General features: G+C 41.3%; 1 protein-coding gene across 1 annotated transcript in view; it reads right to left on the bottom strand.

The window, feature by feature from the left end:
• The window catches only part of PPIP5K2 (diphosphoinositol pentakisphosphate kinase 2), a 3,486,936-nt gene that overhangs the window by 1,107,722 nt on the left and 2,356,107 nt on the right, over positions 1 to 23,107 (bottom strand). Inside the window, 1 exon segment of the mRNA XM_044063880.1 lies at positions 2,359 to 2,529. Coding sequence (XP_043919815.1) covers positions 2,359 to 2,529 — 171 coding nt within the window.

Raw genomic sequence — 23,107 nt, 5'->3', positions numbered from 1 at the left:
ACCATGGCATAGAGAAATAAAGCCCTGATTATGGCTCAGGTAAACCCAGGTTAGATTAATAGCTTGGGCATCTGAGGATCTGTCAAGAGGTAGATGGGCGTGCAATCAAACACCTTGCAATTTTTGTCTGGCAGAGGCTGTGGATGCACTGGGGATGAGGCACAATAATAGCTGAGTTGCCCCAGAGATGGGATAAATATGCCAGCACACACAATGCATGTTCCTCTCTAGACATGCTCAAAGTATGACACTATAAGGCATGCTAAAGAAACCCTACCTGGCAGCAATACAACTCTGACTCTGGGTGCCTTAACGGTTTCACGAAACTTGAACATGGGTTGTAGAAAATCTGGGGGATGTTTTTCAGGATCAGCAAACTCAGTGGATGAAGAGAGGCTCTTAGGAGAAGCCAATGGTCAGCTGTTGGAGGGGTAAGAAATGAGAGAGATGCAGGGGGTCATGGCAACAAGCCCAGAGGCTGGCTTCTGGCCATATTCCTCAAGTTGCACTCCCAAAGTTGTAATGTTGCATTTCCAGCTCCCAGCAAGCCTGTAACATCTGTCTGAAGCTAAGAGGCTCTGACATGTAAGTTCTGGCTTGGGAAGTCCCTGCAGACACTCTTCCTGCATCACTGCATCCTGCAGGGCCTAAAGGGAGACCAATAATTATTGCTGACCTGAAACCTAATGATTTCAAAGAGTGGTCCCCAGGGTCAGACTGGTCACAACACAAGCATAATCCAGCCATCTGACAGGGAAATGGGTGGTAGTCGTATCTCAACATGCAACTACTGGGATGGGAGACAGGAGGGCACCGCTTATGGGCTCATCGTCATCCTTGAAAGTGGAAAACGAGACGTTCACTATCTGAGGTTGAGTTAAACAAGTGAAAGGATCAGACAGCCATTATTGAAATAGACTTAGCTTTAACAGGGCCTGACTGAAGTCTGTCCTCCATTTCTCATGGCTTTTGACAGTGTTTATGATTTGGGGCTACAGTTAAGACCCTCTTGCTAATCACCAGATGAATAACCTTAAACTACTGCTACTCTCCTGGTAGTGAAGTAGGCCAAGGCTTACTTTCAGCAATGACAGATGGGTGGGCTAAATCCTGGCAGCAATGGCAATGACTCATATTGTGTTCCACTCTCAGGCAACAAACACAGTACAGGTACAGGTCTTGGCTTATCAGTCTACCTATAGGACATTTAGAAGGTTTGCTTTTAGGTATCAAGTATAATAACTTTACACCCAAGTGCAAATAATCAGGTTCAAACTCTGTGATTGGTAGAAAACAAGTGAGAGGTTCTGGGGCTAGGCACACCCTTACAAAGTGGTATGCGATATCAAAGTTGCAGGTGTATACAATGTGCACATCCACTAAGTATGGCAACTTTGGAGGATGAACCAAATCACAGATGTACCAAGGAAGGTCTTGGATGTTAGGTGGTGAACAGAATGCCATGATATATTAGCTGAAAGGAATAAAAACAGAAACCATTACCACTAACATAATTTGATCATTGTGCACTGATCAGTTCAAACAACCCATGAATAACAAATTTACAATAATTCTGTTTCTTATGCTAATTTTGATAGTTTAAATGGGAATAAAAAAAAAAAACTTCATCTTGTGGAAAGAACCACTGTCTGTAAAATACACAGTGTCCCCAGAACAGAACAGTAAGAGGGATACCTTAAACACACCAAGTACTAGGCAGCTCTGCACTGACAGCTGCAGTCATCCCTATTCAGGAAAATAACCTGTGGCGCTGTTCAGCTGGTCATTCAGTAGGCAGATATACACATTCTCTCTTTAGTCAGTTTCTATAAAGATGGAGTACTGTACATATACTGAAATTTTCAGGTCTACAGCTACAGAGTAAAAGTTTGGGATCATGCCCCTAACAGCATATAACCCTTTTCTGGTTCAGAACTGACAGGACCCAATTAGAAGGTGCATTTGAATATGAAGAAAAATATGAGGTATGAGCTATATTCAGAGTACAATGAAGGCAGGATATATATTATGATGCTAATCATTCACAGTCAAAGGCTTCATACATAACAAAAATGCACAGCAAATTAAAAACTTACGTAACTTTATACATCATTTTATATTCCCAGAATACCATCAAAATCAAAGAGCTGGCTGACAGATACCCACACATGGCCAGAAAGAACATACAATCATCCCAAAATAACTTAATATTAGGTCCTTGTTACACAAATGACTTCTCACTCCCTACAAGATCAGGGCAAGTCATATTGTTTTAATCAGTTGCACACATAGGTCTGCAGAGCCCAGCATAACTATTACATATTATCTAAAGGCATAATATTAATGAATGGCACTTACCTCAACTGAGCCAATCTTCTTTGAACGTGGCAAAGGGGACTTTTTGTGTATAAAAATTGGATCTGAGACCAGTGGCCTCAACAACATGGGAGCTCTGTCAGGTTCATCCCTTCTGTAACACACATACTCCTCATCACTGTCATTCTGGGAGGTTTTCTTTGAACCTTCATTCTACAGAATGAAAGGAAACACACATATTTATCTCTACAACTTACAATTAGTAATAAGCTAACGTGCACAGTATACAGGATCCATCCAAATAATTAGCCTTCTGCTACTGCAAAGCAAAGAAACTTTTTTGTTATCTAGCTCAGAGTAACTAACTATTCAACATATAAACACATACATTAGAAGCAACCAAAGGAAACCCACATGGGGATAAGAATGCGATTCAAAACTCCAAAAAGACACTATCCTGAGATAAAGATCAACTCCCTGAGGCTATAAGGTAGCAACACCTAATGATTCCACTGGTTGATTTAAAAGCAATGTGCATGACAATAAATGACTATAAGAACTTAGACCTGTCATTGGTAAGGCAAGTTTTTCCATGGTCTACATGGTCTATTTTACAAGTGCAAACAAAACTGCTGGAACAAGAAAGCTAACAAAGTTCTAACAATACAACAGACAATACAACAAATGCATAAATAGTGAAGCTTAAAGATGGTCCAGGAGTCACACAAACACTGTAAAACTGTACAAAGATGCCGGTTGTTGCTTTCAATACTCATTATCTGAAACAAACTACAGCAGATCTTCCTTTCACAAAATGGTAGTTCATTAGCAGGAAAGGGGGACATAAGCTACTTCATTCATTTTAAATAAATGATGACAATTTTCAGTTATGCAGGGACTTAATAAAACAGCAGATAAGGGAATCCCCTGCAGCTCTTATGACCCAGCCGTCACAAGCAGGTCAAAACAGGTAGATTTCTATCAAGTAATCTGCTACTACTGGGATTTTCTCACTTTCAAAATAACCTTGTGAATAAAAGTCAGTGCCTCCCAGATTCTTTGTGCAGTTCTTTCAGTGGAAATCATATCCAAACTAATTAAGACAATGTGAGGTTTATCCACACGATAGTAGAAGACTGTAGTCATCCCCCTACCACAGATAATGTGGAAAACATACATAAAACAAAAAAAGGCTAAGCTTGCTGCAACAATACGCAAGTTACATACTTAACAGAATGACATATTTGTCTGTTTGCTGTATAAACACTAGAACATAAGTACTAGTCACCTTGGCACCCTTTTCTTTCAGCAATCAATCCCTCAAAAGCTCAATCGCCTTCCTTATCTCATAAATCCCCTGCCCTGAGGAGATGCTCCATACCTCTCAGCTGTACCGAATTCTTCTGTATTTCCTGATTTTGGGCTCAAAATAATAGGGTGCCAGAAATTACAGATTGGCAACTTTAAATCCCAGTTTTGTTTTGGTGGGGAGGTACTGTTACAGTATTTGCATTTTGTTACAGCGTTCTTGATGGGCAAAGAAAAAGGCAGAGATAAAATCAGGATTTATGCAGATATACAGCATTTCTTAAAGTGGGGACAAATATACAGCTTCGTCCAAGTTCTAAATATTACTGTTAAATCTAGGCTGAAAACTAGACTTCTGTCTTGCAGGAGCTGTGCGTACCACTGGTTGTCATCTGTCCCAGCTACATCCCACACAGATCAACAACCAGAGGGGCAAACTTGGACCACATGACCTTTGCTATACAGCAAAAGAGAGAGCACAGCTGTGGATGTGCGGATTTAAGGAACCGGGCATACACATCTACAGCTCCCCCTCCCCAGTCATACACATTTACAGCTCCCCCACTCCAGTCATTCAGAAAATGCAAAAAAAAAAAAAAATGCTTCACGTAATTCTCTCTTTAGTTTCTGTCACTGGGAAAAAATATATTTATGTTAATTAACTGGCTCCTATAGTAACTGCAGTGGCTAGTTTACCTCCATTCTGCAAACTAGTGTCTGATTCATTTGTGGGAAACTTTTTACTCCAGTCCATTTTCATTTTACATTCGGACAGCAGCCCTTTCTTTAGTCTTCATTCTATGAAACCAGATACGGCACCATCTGTTTGCACTACTTGGCTTTCCCTTCCTTTCTTAAACTTCACTTAAATTCTTTAATTCCATATCTGCAAACATGTAGTTAGAAATCAGAGATGAAAAAGCAACTAACAACTCTAAAAGTACAGGTTCTGATAACTGCAACTAGTATGCATAAATGCTTACATAGAGAGAATGGACAGTTCTACTAATGTACTATGCTTGTTGTGCCATTCACAGACTCTATTCATTTTATTAACCAGGTATGAAAGTGACACAATCAGCAATAGTCAGTAAAGGCCACCTACAGATTTGAAGATACTGATTTTATGTGAGCATGTCATACTTCCCAATCTACAATAAAATAAAAGCACATCAGAATGTCTGCACCAAACCTCATTTATTCAACTCAATTAGCATAAAATAAAACCGTATAAAACAATATTAAAATACATGCGGTTAAGCACTGTCTTTATAAGACATCATCAGAAGATAAAAGTGCTTAACCGCATGTATTTTAATATAGATTTATACGGTTTTATTTTATGCTAATTGAGTTGAATAAGAGTTTTGTTGCAGACAGTCCAACGTGATTTTATTTTATTGTATTTCGGCACTACAGGGGTGATTTACACTGAGTCTGTTGGAGTTTTTCTTTATACTTCCCAATCGCTTATTGCAAGAAATCTGAACAAAGCCTGAAATAATGGCCCAGAAACAGAACAGATTTTAAATATTGCTCTTATAACTTTTCAGGTTGATGGAATAACATGATTTGTGCCTGCATGAATTTTCCTGAAGGCTATGAAGTCTGAAACTAGAATGTATGTCATTCTTTAGTGACTTTTTCAAAAAAACAAAAATTTTATAACAGAACAAAATATGGGGTAGAAAATCTGGACGTACTGCAAAAATCTTGAGAGGCATGGATTATGTTAACAGTTAACGATATATTTGGAAGTGCACACACGTGTCTGTTGTTATCTTGGGTTCCCACTGCAATAGTGCACAGACTACATCAATAGACTGAACACAAATACCCCAAAGTAGAATGCCCAGTGCAAAATCTGGCAAGTAAGAACTGCAAATGTGTCAGAACTCAGAATACCAAATGCTTTAGTCCATTTCCGCATTCCAAATGTGTTTGGTTTTCCATTTGTGTGTGTGTGCCTAGTTAAAAGTTCACCTTTAAAAACAGGTAAACTGTGGCTGCCTTCCTGCAGGATGTTGCGCCAAACATTTCTTTCCTGTTTCCTTCTTATTTTTAACCTCCAACTTTCACACTTGGACCCGGAACAACTGAATGGTATTACTGCATTACCCATTGTTGTTGTTGTTTTTCTTTCGGCTTTTCCCGGTTAGGGGTCACCACAGCCGAACTCCGGTCTGCTAATGATTGGCAGTCGATCTTTTTTTTTATGGTGCCGAGGTGCCAGCCCGACGCCCAACCTTCAAAGAAGGCACGCCCATTCACACGTCTTTCAAACGGCACTCAACCGCGGGGAGGAGGTGCAGACTCCACACAGAAGGCACTCCAGCCGAGAATCAAATGGGAGAACCTCTTGTTGTGAGGCGACAACGCTACCTCTGCAATTACTGTATTACCCATAATGTTCCCAAACCGATTTTTAGTGCAGTCTTTGCCAACCTGATTTAAGTAATGTAAGAAATGTATTATTTTATACATACATAACTTAGGCAGCAGCATGCAAATTTGTTGTGGGCTTTGGGTACTCCTTGAGAAAAAAAATTCTTTTACTGCAGAGAAGTGTGCCGTCCATTTTGTTCAAAACGGCTGTGAGTAAATGTTGCTGTAAAATTACGATGTTCAATGTATACTGTGCTAAATTTGTACAGTGTTAACTTGTCTGTTTTTCCTGGTTATTCCTTTTCATATTCACTGTTAGTGATTACATTTTTTTTTTGGGGGGGGGTTGTACTGTAAGTTTAGAGGTTTCAGTGCCATTAATCATTTATTTTGTCCAAACCCCATTTTGTTTGTAGGTGAACCTACTTCAGATCTGGCAAACAACTCTAAGTTTTCTTCCAAGTGCCTTTGTGTGATTGTTTCTCTCCTGCCTAACATAATTCAGTTCCTTTGGGGACTTCAGGCAATGTTCCACTTCATGTTTTTGGAGCAGGGATTCCAGGGACACACAACAGACATTCACTTGTTTCAGGGATTGCATCTTCCCTCTTCTGCATTGGTCAACTTTATAAACATCACACAAACTTAAAATAAATAACAAACTTAAAATAAATATAATAAATAAAATAAACTAGTACACTTCATTTTCAGAGGGTTGTAGGACACCCATGGGTATGTTTATATGTAGGATGGAAGACGCCAATTATGGGCCATGCTATTTTTTTGCTGGAACTGATGTGTGTAGCTAATGGTAAGCTATAGACATTTGGAAAAAAAAATGTCACAGTTACTATTGAGTGGAATCTCAGTGCTGTTTCACTGAATATGAGTTTCAAGGGCAGAGAAGTTTTAATACTAAGTCAGTTTTTATTGTGAGACTGTATTGCTTTATTTAACAGATGTCTATTAGCATTTGTGCTATAAAATGTGAAATAAAAGTTTTAAATGAAATCCAAATAATCATTGTAGAAGTAAAGCAGTATGCACATTAGTGTTTATGGTAAATGGGGAGAAATAGCCAAGTAATGGGACATTGGTATGGCTGCAGGGGGTGTGTGTATGAGGGGCCCCATTCGACCATGATTTTGTGAGAGGGGGGGTGGCAAACTCAAACACAGCCTGGGTGGCCCAAACTCTAGCTACACCACTGATCAGTAAGCCATAGAGAAGGACTTTTGGTCCTAGCAAACTATAATATTCTTTTGCTAAGATTAGAATATTGCCTACCATTAAATGCCCTACTTTTACCACAAAACCCACATACTATAAGTCACCAAATACTTGGATTTATGCATGGAGTTGTCTGCATAAGCACTTTTACTCCCAAAGTAGACTTCAGAGGATTTTTCCTCAGGTAAATAGCAAAAGCTGAAGGTGTGATAAGGGAGCTAGGGGTAACTGGGAATATGATTTCTAAAGCAAAAAATTCAGTTTTGTGTTCAAGCCGCATTAATCAGGTACAAGTAACTGAACCAAGGCTGTTTCTTTTCTTTCACTTTGGTTTGGGACTGTTGCTTACATTTGGAAACATCTAACTTGCACAGAAAGATGAATGAAAATTTATGCAACATCATCCTTTATACTAGGATGTGGATTTAATGAACTGTACTCAAGCCCAAATCAACTAAGCTACTTTGACAGGGACTGAAAAGAAGGGGAAATATAGCTTACTTTCAAAGAGCCTGTAAGCTAAAGCTTTAATCATTTTCACCCACTGGATCTTTTAGTGGCTTAATGATATGCAAGCAACAGTCTATAACTCTATAAAGTGGGGGAAGCAAGACTAATTATAGCCATTCTGTCACATCTATTTAAAATGTTTAATTTCTTCACTTTGCAATCAATTTACTGGCTTGTATACTTAACTGGCCTTACATGTTTTCATTCAATTCTTCATTTAACTGTTTTAATTCATTTGTAAAAGCTTGTATCAGGCTTATGTTTGTTTGTAAAAGGTAATCGCACAACAAACTGGTATGTGTTTGTTATCTGCTCTTTTTGAAGAGACTGTTTGGCTACAAACTACCATAATTTAATAAGTTGCCTGGCCCACTAGAAGACTGTTCGTTAACTGAGACCTTGGTACCAGACTAATTTGGTGTGTGTCAGTATGTTCCACAAATAATGGCAAAGGGGTCTGTCAACTAAGAGACATCAGTAGCCCCTCAGTGGAAACAGTGTATGTGTGTGCATGAAAAAAAAAGTCATTTGGCTAGGCCTCAGTTACTCTTACTGCTTGTAATATTGCATTAGAATGCATTGAGCTCTGAACGAAGTGGATAAAATCCTGAGTAACCAATGACTGTAACTCTTCTGTAGCTGCACAGTGCAAAGCTTATTTGGGAGTATCAAGCATTTATAATTCAAAGCAGTAGTGTGCATTTGCTGTAAACTCTTAAAGTCAATCATTCCTTTGTGTAAATGACTACCAGCAGCGGTGCTACTGTCAAGGTTGCATCCCATGGATATCTGGTGCTAAAGGTGTGGCTTTAAAACCTTATCCCTGTCTGTACACGATATATTCATGCACTTACATAAATACATATGCATACCCACACACACACACACACACACACACACACACACACACACACACACACACACACACACACACACACACACACACACACAAAGATATACATGTATGTGTGTATATCTACATACACACACACACATATGCATGTACATGTATATACACACCCTCTTACATTCACTGCTACTAACAGACAATAACATGATGTAATGGACAACCTCACAAAACCAGGTTTAGTATTCCAATAAATAAACAATCATAAGACAGAAAGATGTTAGGCACATCACTAGTGCTGAATAAAATATGTGATGTTAAGTCAGATGGAAAGAGAAAAAAGTGATACAGGATGATGAATTAACAAATTCCATACATAAAAATAATCAAATAAGTGTGAATGTAATGTTATAATGTACTAATGGGTTAGCTATTAAGATACATCTCAAGAAATGTGGTACTTTGCCAGAATCAGCGATGACTTTACACAATGCAGAATCAGTTGTCCTCGATTTCCCAGAGGGAAGAAAACAATGAGAGCATTTTAGGAAATAGACGACAACATTTGTCCAGGAACCAATAACTGCAGTTTACTAAACACTGCTATAGCAATGAGCCACACAACAGTAAAGTCCACAGAAACTGTAAAGGCAAAGATGTGATAAAAAGCAAATAGAAAGCATAAAGATGTCTAAGTAGTAATAAGATATTCTGAAAATGTAGAAAATATGGAAAAGAAAAACACTAATGACATTCTAAATAAATTAATTTTTCAGACAGAAACCCCACCCAGACAATATACGTAGAAGTTAAAAAAAATGAAGTTATGTACTCACCATAACGTTCCATTTGAGTAGTTATACTTCATTTTTCTGCAACCTGTGGGTATACGGATCCATATCGGATCCGAGACAGCAACGTTTTTCCTAGCATTTGTTCCAAGCTCCGAGCTCCTCCCTTTACCCATAACTTCCTACCATCTCCTATCTTCCCTCAGATCGAGTTAGCTGCAACTAACAATATATATGCAACTCAACCCAATAAACCAAACCTAAAAACAGGATAAGGTCAGGGGGTCGGAAGGAGGGAATGTTGCAGAAAAATGAAGTATAACTACTCAGATGGAACATTATGGTGAGTACATAACTTCTTTATCTGAAGTAGTTGACTTCATTTTATCTGCAACCTGTGGGACAGAGTCTCCAGCTACTCCGATCCTGGGAGGCCCTTATGGAAGGATATTCCTGAGCACCGTAGAGCCAAAGGATGCTCTACCCCTCGAAATCAGATCCAATTTGTAATGGGAAATGAAGGAATGTGAATTGGCCCATGTCGCTGCTGCACAAATATCGTCCAAAGGTACCCTGGACCAAAAAACAGCAGAAGTCGCCATGAACCTGGTAGAGTGAGCCTTAACTATACCAGGAGGAGATAAACCTTTTGCTTTGTAGGCATGTGAAATGCAAAGAGTGAGCCATCTGGCTAAAGAAACTTTAGAAATAGCTTTTCCCATAAACGCTTTGGAAAAAGAAACAAACAATTGGTCAGTCTTGTGGAAAGACATCATTCTGTGAAGATAAAAACAAAGTTGACTATGAACATCTAACAAATGGAGTTTCTATTCACCTTTATTTTGGAAGTTGGGAAAGAAAATGGGCAGATTAATGGACTGGTTTATGTTTGCTTCAGATGCCAATTTAGGTAAGAAGGAAGGGTTAGTACGGAGGGAGACCCTATCCTTATGGAAGACCAAATACGGAGGCACGGCAGACAGAGCTTGAAGCTCAGAAACTCTCCTAGCCGATGTGATGGCGACTAGGAAAGCTGTCTTCCAGGACAAAAATTTTTAGTCCACCGAAGCTGCAGGTTCGAAAGGAGGAGCCACCAATGCCTGTAAAAAAACAAAAGTAAGGTCCCAAGGAGGTACAGAATCCTTGACAGGGGGCCGTAACAGAAAAGTACCTTTAAGAAAAGCCTTACACAGCCTACAGGAGGCTAAGGCCATGTTGTCTTCACTAACATGAAAACTGGAAATGGCTGCCAATTGTACTTTCACTGTGGAGGAACTAGCTCCTTGCTGAAAGATACCAGAGAGGAAGTCCATCACCGCTGGAACAGGGGCTGTAAAGGGATCTATTTTTCTCTGTGAGGCCCAAATGGAAAAGCGCTTCCATTTACTGCAATAAAGTTTCCTAGTGGAGTCTTTAAGAAAGGCCACCAGAAAGGATTTTACCTGGGATGAAAGACGGGGAGTCCTGGCAATTAACGGAACTGGAGCAACCAAGCTGTTAGCTTGAGGCTGTCCAGATCAGGCGGACGTGTTCCCGATGGATGGGAAATTAGATCCGGGCAGGGATCCAGAACCCACGGGGGAGCTAAGAGATGAGACCCAAAGGAATGGGAACCAAACCTGACGAGGCCAGAGCGGGACAATGAGGATCACTTTGCACCGTAGTCGACAAGCTTTCTGAAGAAACTTCGGAATGAGTGGTAAAGGTGGATAAGCATACAAAAGCCCGGGGGGCCAAGCATGGACTAGAGCATCTCTGGGGACTTCCCCTGGTGAGGGAATCAGAGCGAAGAACTCGCTGCACTTCGTGTTGGAAGGAGATGCAAAGACATCGCAGCAAGGCTGACCCCATGCAAGGAAAATCTCTTCCACTACTGACTGTTTCAGAGACCACTCGTAAGGCATCAGAATGGCCCGGCTCAATCTGTCCGCTAAAATGTTGGAGCGCCCCGGGATGTGTGTTGCTATCAGAAACCGACTGGTGGAAATCGCCCATTCCCACATTCTCATGGCCTCGCGACATAGGAGGTAGGATCTGGTTTCCCCCTGCTTGTTGATATACCAGACGACCGACATGTTGTCTGACTGAATTGCAATCAATCCGATAGGGATGACTGTGTGAAAGGCTTCCAACGCTAAAAGTACTGCCCTCATCTCTAGAACATTTATGTGCAAATTGGTCTCTGTCAGGGACCACGTGCCTTGGACTGTCCTTCCCAAACAGTGCCCCCCACCCGAGTTGGGAGGCATCCGTGGTCACTGTGGTTTGGACTGGGGGTGACGCAAAGGGGTGTCCTTTTGATATCTCCGGTGAAGTTAACCACCAAAGAAGAGATGTCCTACAGACGTGACTGATCTTGATCGGAAATTCCATGGGCAGGTCTAGCCAAGACCACTGAACAGCCAGAGTCCATTGAAGAACCTGCATGTGAAGGCATGCATAAGGGAGAATAGATATGGCGGCAGCCATGGAGCCCAGAGCCCGAGAACCTCGCTCGCCTTTGAAGACTTGGAGTTCGTTATCTGAGCTATGTGGCACCTGAGATGTAGAATCCTGTCTGGAGTTAGGAATACCTTAATCTGCAAAGTGTTTAACCGTGGCCCAATGGAGTCTAGAACTTGTACTGGTTGCAAATGGGATTTGTGAACACTGACTAATTCCCAGTAGGTCTGCTAACCGAATGAAATAATCTCGGGCCAGACACAAGTGATGCTTGTTAGGGGCAGCGAAGAGCCAGTCGTCCTGGTATGGAAACACCTAAATACCCTGAAGCCTCAGGTGAGCCACTACAACTGCCATTACCTTGGTGAACACCCTGCGGGCTGTGGTGAGACCAAAGGGCAAGGCTCTGAACTGAAAATGACTGGCTCCCAGCTGGAAGCGCAGAAACCTCCTGGAACTTCTGTGTATTTTGATGTGGTAGTAAGCATCCTGAAGGTCTAACGAGCACATCCCGTCGCACTCTCGAAGATAAGGTAGAATGGACTATAGGGTGACCATCCGGGATTTCTGTTTGGCTACTGACAGGTTTAATGTTGACAGGTCTAGAATGGGCCTGAGGTCCCCCGTCTTTTTTGGCACCAAAAAGAATCTTGAGTAGACGCCTAATCTGGACTGATCTGGGGGGGGACCTTTTCAATGGCTCGTTTGAGAAGCAGCTTTGAAACCTCTATAGCTGCGGCCTCCCTGTGAGTGGGTGGAACATCCGGGAGGCGTTTTGTAATATTTGGAGGGGCAACGAAGGGAATAGAGTAACCTCTGGATATTATCTGAAGAACCCAGCAATCTGTTGTAATGGACTCCCATGCTGCTGGGTGTAAAGAAAATCATCCCCTGACTGCCTCCAGAGTAGGACAGTCGGGCAACCCCTCAGGGCTGCTGACCAGGTCTATCAGAAAAGGGTTCCCTACACCCGAAATTCCTGAAACCCCCTCTACCTCTGGGTTGGCGTCGATCCTGTCCCCCTCTGCCTCTGGGGGGAATAGCTGTCCTGAGAATCCCAGGAAAACTGAGATTTTGGGAACCACATCTTCTTCTGCCCTCTGATTCCTAGAGAAGGACCGCTGAGGATTAGAGAAGCGGACTCCGATGGCAGACAAAGTCTTCCTGTCCTTTTCGCTCTGGACAAGTGTGTCACGTACTGTCTTTCCAAAGAGGGAATAACCGTCATAGGGAGCGTTGATAAATGACGCCTTGAAAGGGTCCGCGAACTGACACTATCTGAGCCAGGCATGACGCCTCATGGCTATGCCTGTCCCAAGCCGCCCTACCTGCTCCTTCCATGGCATGGGAAAGTAGCCGCATAGATGTGTTTGAGACTGACTTCAGAGTAAACATTTTCGCCGAGAACAGCTGTCTGTCCTGCGGCGATAAAGACTCTGGGGGTGACTCAGACAATTCCGAAGCAAGGTCTGGATGAAGCCGAATCACATGTGCCAAATAATTCGCACGGATAGAAAATGTCGCTGAGGAGAATACGCGCTTCCCAAATCTCTCCACCGACCTGGACTGCTTGTCTGGAGGGAGGACTAAGGAACTCTCCTGTGCTAGTTCCTTCTTTGTGGCTGCTGCGACCAACATAGCATCAACTTGGGCTCCTTTCAACCAGGGTTGTCGGTCAGAAGGGGAGATAAAACCTTGTCAGGGCGTTTGGGGATGGGCTCTACGGTGTCGGGCTCTTTCCATGCCCTCATTATGATGAGGTCCATTAAGGGGTCTGCTGGCGGGGACACCCAGGAAGTAGATGGGCCCATGCCAAAGGCCTCCAGAAACACTGACTCATCCCCAGAAGGTTTTGGGGCTGACCAACCTCCCCTCTGGCAGAGGATATACATAATTTATCCGAAGGAGACGTCTTCGGGAGGTGACCTGGGGGAACCTTCTCATTCATCTAAGTCAGTGTCAGTAGTGAGGGACTCGGGGGAGTCCAAGTGCCTCCTTTTGCACTTGCGCTTATGTTGACTCTCTTCAGTGGGACTTTCAGAAGGGGATCCGTGAGCCGCAGGGGTTTCCTCGGGGAAAATGACCTGTGCATCCTCTGGCACAGGCTGTCCCTGAGACAGGATGAAGAGAGTCGTCGCCAAATCCAGGGGTGCCTGGGTGGTATCCGAGGGGATGGGCTGGGGTCTCAATCCTTGGGAGAGAACCCTCTCCACCACTTCGAAGGCTGAAGGAGAAGTCCTCCCCGGATCCGAAGCGGGGACCGGAGCCAAAGACAGGGTAGCCAGAGGTCCGAGGGAATGGAACGGATCCAAAAAGGTCAGAGCCGGAAAATCCATTCCCCCGGGTCCGACTCCCTGTCCGCGGCTCCGAGAGTCACTCGGATCCGAACAAGTCGGATCCGAGGAGCTCAAGGTAACAGCCGGAGTTGAGGTTGGAGGAACTGTCGGCGCCGAGCTACCAGCTCCGAAAAACCTCCAATCCAAGAGCCCCAAAGCTGAAGCACGGATAGGGGAAGGAGAGATGGGGTGGAAAAGAGGCATGGAGGTCGCCCCTCCAAAGGGAGATGGACCTGGCAAGACTCCCATCTGAATTTGGGTCTGAATAAATCTCTGCATCATCCTGTCTATATCCATATCCAGGCTCCGAGTAGACCTCGAAGAGGCCACTGACTCGGATCTGGCTGGTCTGCACAGTGGTGGGGAAGGATTCGGGTCCGAATGTTCCAACGGCTCCGGTGAGAAACGAGGAGACCAGAGCCATGGAGAAACAGGCCTCATGGTCTTAGATGGAGGGCTGAGAAAGAGCTCCCTGTCTGGAGACTTCTTACAATGCCTGTCCTTCTTTTTCTCCCTTTCTTCTCTGCGCCTTTCCTTTTCCTTTCTTTTTCCTTATCTTTGTCAGACTTGCTGACTGAAGATCTGTCCTTTGAAGACCCATCGCCAGACGGAGAGGGAGGTTGAGTCCCTGTCTGGGTGGAAGGTGGTACACTAGCAACCGAGGCCGAGGTAAAATCCGGCATGGCAGCAGGGAGAAGGCCTTTGGCAACTAGCTTGGCCTTATGATCCCTATGGGGCCTTGGGTTGAAACCTGAACAGACAGCACATTGAGTGGACAAATGTGCCACTCCTAAGCATATCACACACAAAGTTTGACCATCGACTGGGGAAGGCTTATGGCCACACTCTGTACATTTTTTGAACAGAGGCTTTGGCTGGTCAGCCATAGTCCTGAACTCCAAGTTACAAGCACTACCTTTCCAAAAAACACACACACACACACACACACACACACACACACACACACACACACACACACACACACACACACACACACACACACAGGTAGGGGAAGGGCAGGCCTAACTACTACTCTACACAAAAAACTTTTTTTTTTTTTTACACCAACGACCAAATGCGATACTACAGAAGGGGAGGAAGGGAAATCCTAGTCTAGCACACCTAGATATCAGCAAAAAAAATATTTCTTACTATCCCTGAGCTCAGAGCAAAAGAGACCACGATGCACACTACTTGGACGGCAAACGAAATCTGAGTGAAGATAGGAGATGATAGGGCATTATGGGTAAGGGGAGGAGCTCGGAGCAGATGCTAGAAAAAAAGTTGCCGGCTCAGATCCGATACGGATCCATATACCCACATGTTGCAGATAAAATGAAGTTAACTACTTCAGATATAATTTTCACTTGGAACTACAGAAAATCAGGAAAACGTAAGATGGTTAAGGAGAGACAGTACAAGTTTGTGTGTGTGGTTACATATATCTGCATCTAAATCTATACATATTAGTGCTAACAATAAACCAGTCAATGAAACATCTTTCTCGGAAGGTATAATTGGGGGTTATTTACATGATACAAAAAGGAAAAAAGGGTTCTTTGTACAAAACAGGGTAAATAAACTAAAAAAACAGTTCTTTACAACAGCTTCAGCAACAACACTCAATCCTTGTAGCAATTCTTCTTAGTGGATTTTTAAAGGAAATTATTTACAATCATTTAACAGGTTTTAACATCCACATGTTTGGACACGTTCCACTCAACAGCTCCCCTCCCTATTCAGGCTTCAGGTACGACTTCAACATTTCATACTGCAGGTATAACATCCACCCAGTTTCTTCCCTTTAGACTTAATTTCCCTGGAGACACCTTGAAGGAAGCTTAACTCGGCATTCAGGAAGACTGAAATTTAGCCATTCTCTGTATTTTCTATTTAGCAAAATGCACCTCATCCTTTTTGAGGCTTGCCTTCCTGCTCTGTCTTGGCTTTAAAAGTATAGTGTTCTTAAACCAGTACAATAAAATGACATGCAAGCATGGGGCTTGCACCCTTTTAGCTTGCCTATAACACATAGTAGCAGCTTCCATAAAAAATAGAAAAACTTTAAAAGATTCCAGATTTTCAGTAGTTTTTACACCATCGGGATGGGTGTTCCTTTCATCAATTAACTTTTTCGGTAAACCATTTTTTTAGTTATAGTATTCCTAAAATAGCTAAAATTCAACTTAAATCAAACTATTCACCTTTCCTTAGAACAAGTCATTCCCATGAAAGGAGGTCCTTAAATACTTGTATTAGGTCCTCAGTTTATCTGTGACTTATAGAGAAAAAAATTACACTTTTGCAATCTTTTTCCACATGACAATAAATCTTATCCATTCACTAATGTGCTAAATCTGTATTTTTTCCCAGTTTCAGTCTTTTTGTCTTTTAACAGGATACCATAATTACCTGCCATATTTGATTGTTGGTGTACAAACAGTCTTTAACAATTTAATATCCCTAAATTAATTTCCTTATGAATACAATAATTTTACTACATTCATGACTTGATCAACCTGGAAGTCAAAACAGTTTGCTGTCCACCCAGATGCCCAAATCTTTACAGAGTACAATACTTTTGATCATCATTCTTTAATGTTATGTTCACTGTCATTTTTAAAAGCTAGTGCAGTGACAGAGGGGGAATAAAGACATGACTATGATACAGGAAACCAGACTCTGATCCGTTGCTCGGGCATCTGAGGCAATGGTGTGCCCATCCTGGAAAGGAAAGAAGAAGGGATGCATTCATGGACCACACAATGAGATTAGATTTCCCCAGTGGAGATGAAGGAAACAGTTGGAAAGTGCTTCCTGGGGGTGGGTGGAGTGGCTTGCTGATATCAGCTTCTTGCAGAAGTGAGGAATGGTTCATCGAAGGCTACCCAGTGCACTGCATGTCTCAGCCATGAGGCATTACCAGGGCACATGATACTGAGTGGAAAGGCAGGAAAATGCTCCAAGCAGTATTATGATGGCGATCTGGGATAACTTGATTTCCTCGATGGCTCCAACCCTTATCAAAGAAAGTGTGGTTGAGGCCTGGAGGGGTAGGAAGACTGCTACTGAGGAGAGGCACTGGGGTTCCCTGATGGTCACTTGGCTGTAGAAGACAAAACGTACACACAAAATCATTTTTATGCTCACCAAAAATTAAAATGCATACGTTTGGTCTTATGGATAATTATCACCATTTAACTTTTCTCTCTACATTTGCATAAAGTGCACAAACAATTCTGCATACTTACTGTGTCTGCATCACTTGTTGTTATACAGCTACCTAACTTTAAGCCATCTCTGAAGAAGCAATAAAATGCATCTTAAGTTATTTGGATATCAAATACTGTACATAAATGATAAACTGGTATAGCTGCAAGACAGACCTCTGGTGTTTGCCTCATCCATAACCATTTTCTTCTCCTTTCTTACTCTTACATATCAGAGCTTATCACTAAACCACTGAAAGCTCCAGCACAAGTTTCTAACTAGACCCATTATGTATAACTTACCTGCCAACATCCTGTGATCTACTATGTCAAATGTTAAACAAACGTCAATACGTGTTATATCAGCCACGATATTTTCAGTATCTGTTAATAAAAACTGGTTACAAGATATGAATTGCTCTTTACTGTAAACATATTGATCATTTCTTATAAAGACCATCTTTTAGTATATATAATACTATAGTTTGCATTATTTTCTCTGTATTGCAGAGTTTGTTTTAAGCTTTTTTGCACCCCTGCTTCATTCCATGGCCTTGTACCTCAGAGTCCCCATCCATCACCAATTCTTAATGTGAGGTTTATCCACACGATAGTAGAAGACTGTAGTCATCCCCCTACCACAGATAATGTGGAAAACATACATAAAACAAAAAAGGCTAAGCTTGCTGCAACAATACGCAAGTTACATACTTAACAGAATGACAGATTTGTCTGTTTGCTGTATAAACACTAGAACATAAGTACTAGTCACCTTGGCACCCTTTTCTTTCAGCAATTAATCCCTCAAAAGCTCAATCGCCTTCCTTATCTCATAAATCCCCTGCCCTGAGGAGATGCTCCATACCTCTCAGCTGTACCGAATTCTTCTGTATTTCCTGATTTTGGGCTCAAAATAATAGGGTGCCAGAAATTACAGATTGGCAACTTTAAATCCCAGTTTTGTTTTGGTGAGGAGGTACTGTTACAGTATTTGCATTTTGTTACAGCGTTCTTGATGGGCAAAGAAAAAGGCAGAGATAAAATCAGGATTTATGCAGATATACAGCATTTCTTAAAGTGGGGACAAATATACAGCTTCGTCCAAGTTCTAAATATTACTGTTAAATCTAGGCTGAAAACTAGACTTCTGTCTTGCAGGAGCTGTGCGTACCACTGGTTGTCATCTGTCCCAGCTACATCCCACACAGATCAACAACCAGAGGGGCAAACTTGGACCACATGACCTTTGCTATACAGCAAAAGAGAGAGCACAGCTGTGGATGTGCGGATTTAAGGAACCGGGCATACACATCTACAGCTCCCCCTCCCCAGTCATACACATTTACAGCTCCCCCACTCCAGTCATTCAGAAAATGCAAAAAAAAAAAAAAAAAAAATGCTTCACGTAATTCTCTCTTTAGTTTCTGTCACTGGGAAAAAATATATTTATGTTAATTAACTGGCTCCTATAGTAACTGCAGTGGCTATTTTACCTCCATTCTGCAAACTAGTGTCTGATTCATTTGTGGGAAACTTTTTACTCCAGTCCATTTTCATTTTACATTCGGACAGCAGCCCTTTCTTTAGTCTTCATTCTACGAAACCAGATACGGCACCATCTGTTTGCACTACTTGGCTTTCCCTTCCTTTCTTAAACTTCACTTAAATTCTTTAATTCCATATCAGCAAACATGTAGTTAGAAATCAGAGATGAAAAAGCAACTAACAACTCTAAAAGCACAGGTTCTGATAACTGCAACTAGTATGCATAAATGCTTATATAGAGAGAATGGACAGTTCTACTAATGTACTATGCTTGTTGTGCCATTCACAGACTCTATTCATTTTATTAACCAGGTATGAAAGTGACACAATCAGCAATAGTCAGTAAAGGCCACCTACAGATTTGAAGATACTGATTTTATGTGAGCATGTCATACTTCCCAATCTACAATAAAATAAAAGCACATCAGAATGTCTGCACCAAACCTCATTTATTCAACTCAATTAGCATAAAATAAAACCGTATAAAACAATATTAAAATACATGCGGTTAAGCACTGTTTATAAGACATCATCAGAAGATAAAAGCGCTTAACCGCATGTATTTTAATATAGATTTATACGGTTTTATTTTATGCTAATTGAGTTGAATAAGAGTTTTGTTGCAGACAGTCCAACGTGATTTTATTTTATTGTATTTCAGCACTACAGGGGTGATTTACACTGAGTCTGTTGGAGTTTTTCTTTACACTTCCCAATCGCTTATTGCAAGAAATCTGAACAAAGCCTGAAATAATGGCCCAGAAACAGAACAGATTTTAAATATTGCTCTTATAACTTTTCAGGTTGATGGAATAACATGATTTGTGCCTGCATAAATTTTCCTGAAGGCTATGAAGTCTGAAACTAGAATGTATGTCATTCTTTAGTGACTTTTTCAAAAAAACAAAAATTTTATAACAGAACAAAATATGGGGTAGAAAATCTGGACGTACTGCAAAAATCTTGAGAGGCATGGATTATGTTAACAGTTAACGATATATTTAGAAGTGCACACACGTGTCTGTTGTTATCTTGGGTTCCCACTGCAATAGTGCACAGACTACATCAATAGACTGAACACAAATACCCCAAGTAGAATGCCCAGTGCAAAATCTGGCAAGTAAGAACTGCAAATGTGTCAGAACTCAGAATACCAAATGCTTTAGTCCGTTTCCGCATTCCAAATGTGTTTGGTTTTCCATTTGTGTGTGTGTGTGTGTGCCTAGTTAAAAGTTCACCTTTAAAAACAGGTAAACTGTGGCTGCCTTCCTGCAGGATGTTGCGCCAAACATTTCTTTCCTGTTTCCTTCTTATTTTTAACCTCCAACTTTCACACTTGGACCCGGAACAACTGAATGGTATTACTGCATTACCCATTGTTGTTGTTGTTTTTCTTTCGGCTTTTCCCGGTTAGGGGTCACCACAGCCGAACTCCGGTCTGCTAATGATTGGCAGTTGATCTTTTTTTTATGGTGCCGAGGTGCCAGCCCGACGCCCAACCTTCAAAGAAGGCACGCCCATTCACACGTCTTTCAAACGGCACTCAACCGCGGGGAGGAGGTGCAGACTCCACACAGAAAGCACTCCAGCCGAGAATCAAATGGGAGAACCTCTTGTTGTGAGGCGACAACGCTACCTCTGCAATTACTGTATTACCCATAATGTTCCCAAACCGATTTTTAGTGCAGTCTTTGCCAACCTGATTTAAGTAATGTCAGAAATGTATTATTTTATACATACATAACTTAGGCAGCAGCATGCAAATTTGTTGTGGGCTTTGGGTACTCCTTGAGAAAAAAATTATTTTACTGCAGAGAAGTGTGCCGTCCATTTCGTTCAAAACGGCTGTGAGTAAATGTTGCTGTAAAATTACGATGTTCAATGTATACTGTGCTAAATTTGTACAGTGTTAACTTGTCTGTTTTTCCTGGTTATTCCTTTTCATATTCACTGTTAGTGATTACATTTTTTTTTGGGGGGGGGGGGGTTGTACTGTAAGTTTAGAGGTTTCAGTGCCATTAATCATTTATTTTGTCCAAACCCCATTTTGTTTGTAGGTGAACCTACTTCAGATCTGGCAAACAACTCTAAGTTTTCTTCCAAGTGCCTTTGTGTGATTGTTTCTCTCCTGCTTAACATAATTCAGTTCCTTTGGGGAGTTCAGGCAATGTTCCACTTCATGTTTTTGGAGCAGGGATTCCAGGGACACACAACAGACATTCACTTGTTTCAGGGATTGCATCTTCCCTCTTCTGCATTGGTCAACTTTATAAACATCAATCAAACTTAAAATAAATAACATACTTAAAATAAGTATAATAAATAAAATAAACTAGTACACTTCATTTTCAGAGGGTTGTAGGACACCCATGGGTATGTTTATATGTAGGATGGAAGACGCCAATTATGGGCCATGCTATTTTTTTGCTGGAACTGATGTGTGTAGCTAATGGTAAGCTATAGACATTTGGAAAAAAAAATGTCACAGTTACTATTGAGTGGAATCTCAGTGCTGTTTCAATGAATATGAGTTTCAAGGGCAGAGAAGTTTTAATACTAAGTCTGTTTTTATTGTGAGACTGTATTGCTTTATTTAACAGATGTCTATTAGCATTTGTGCTATAAAATGTGAAATAAAAGTTTTAAATGAAATCCAAATAATCATTGTAGAAGTAAAGCAGTATGCACATTAGTGTTTATGGTAAATGGGGTGAAATAACCAAGTAATGGGACATTGGTATGGCTGCAGGGGGTGTGTGTATGAGGGGCCCCATTCGACCATGATTTTGTGAGAGGGGGGGCGGCAAACTCAAACACAGCCTGGGTGGCCCAAACTCTAGCTACATCACTGATCAGTAAGCCATAGAGAAGGACTTTTGGTCCTAGCAAACTATAATATTCTTTTGCTAAGATTAGAATATTGCCTACCATTAAATGCCCTACTTTTACCACAAAACCCACATACTATAAGTCACCAAATACTTGGATTTATGCATGGAGTTGTCTGCATAAGCACTTTTACTCCCAAAGTAGACTTCAGAGGATTTTTCCTCAGGTAAATAGCAAAAGCTGAAGGTGTGATAAGGGAGCTAGGGGTAACTGGGAATATGATTTCTAAAGCAAAAAATTCAGTTTTGTGTTCAAGCCGCATTAATCAGGTACAAGTAACTGAACCAAGGCTGTTTCTTTTCTTTCACTTTGGTTTGGGACTGTTGCTTACATTTGGAAACATCTAACTTGCACAGAAAGATGAATGAAAATTTATGCAACATCATCCTTTATACTAGGATGTGGATTTAATGAACTGTACTCAAGCCCAAATCAACTAAGCTACTTTGACAGGGACTGAAAAGAAGGGGAAATATAGCTTACTTTCAAAGAGCCTGTAAGCTAAAGCTTTAATCATTTTCACCCACTGGATCTTTTAGTGGCTTAATGATATGTAAGCAACAGTCTATAACTCTATAAAGTGGGGGAAGCAAGACTAATTATAGCCATTCTGTCACATCTATTTAAAATGTTTTATTTCTTCACTTTGCAATCAATTTACTGGCTTGTATACTTAACTGGCCTTACATGTTTTCATTCAATTCTTCATTTAACTGTTTTAATTCATTTGTAAAAGCTTGTATCAGGCTTCTGTTTGTTTGTAAAAGGTAATCGCACAACAAACTGGTATGTGTTTGTTATCTGCTCTTTTTGAAGAGACTGTTTGGCTACAAACTACCATAATTTAATAAGTTGCCTGGCCCACTAGAAGACTGTTCGTTAACTGAGACCTTGGTACCAGACTAATTTGGTATGTGTCAGTATGTTCCACAAATAATGGCAAAGGGGTCTGTCAACTAAGAGACATCAGTAGCCCCTCAGTGGAAACAGTGTATGTGTGTGCATGAAAAAAAAAGTCATTTGGCTAGGTCTCAGTTACTCTTACTGCTTGTAATATTGCATTAGAATGCATTGAGCTCTGACCGAAGTGGATAAAATCCTGAGTAACCAATGACTGTAACTCTTCTGTAGCTGCACAGTGCAAAGCTTATTTGGGAGTATCAAGCATTTATAATTCAAAGCAGTAGTGTGCATTTGCTGTAAACTCTTAAAGTCAATCATTCCTTTGTGTAAATGACTACCAGCAGCGGTGCTACTGTCAAGGTTGCATCCCATGGATATCTGGTGCTAAAGGTGTGG

Source organism: Protopterus annectens, chromosome 2.part2 (assembly GCF_019279795.1).
Source record: "Protopterus annectens isolate FY-2018-M chromosome 2.part2, PAN1.0, whole genome shotgun sequence".
Lineage (NCBI taxonomy): Eukaryota > Metazoa > Chordata > Ceratodontiformes > Protopteridae > Protopterus > Protopterus annectens.
Note: the sequence above shows the minus strand (reverse complement) of the source record. Positions and strands in the feature narration are given on the sequence as shown.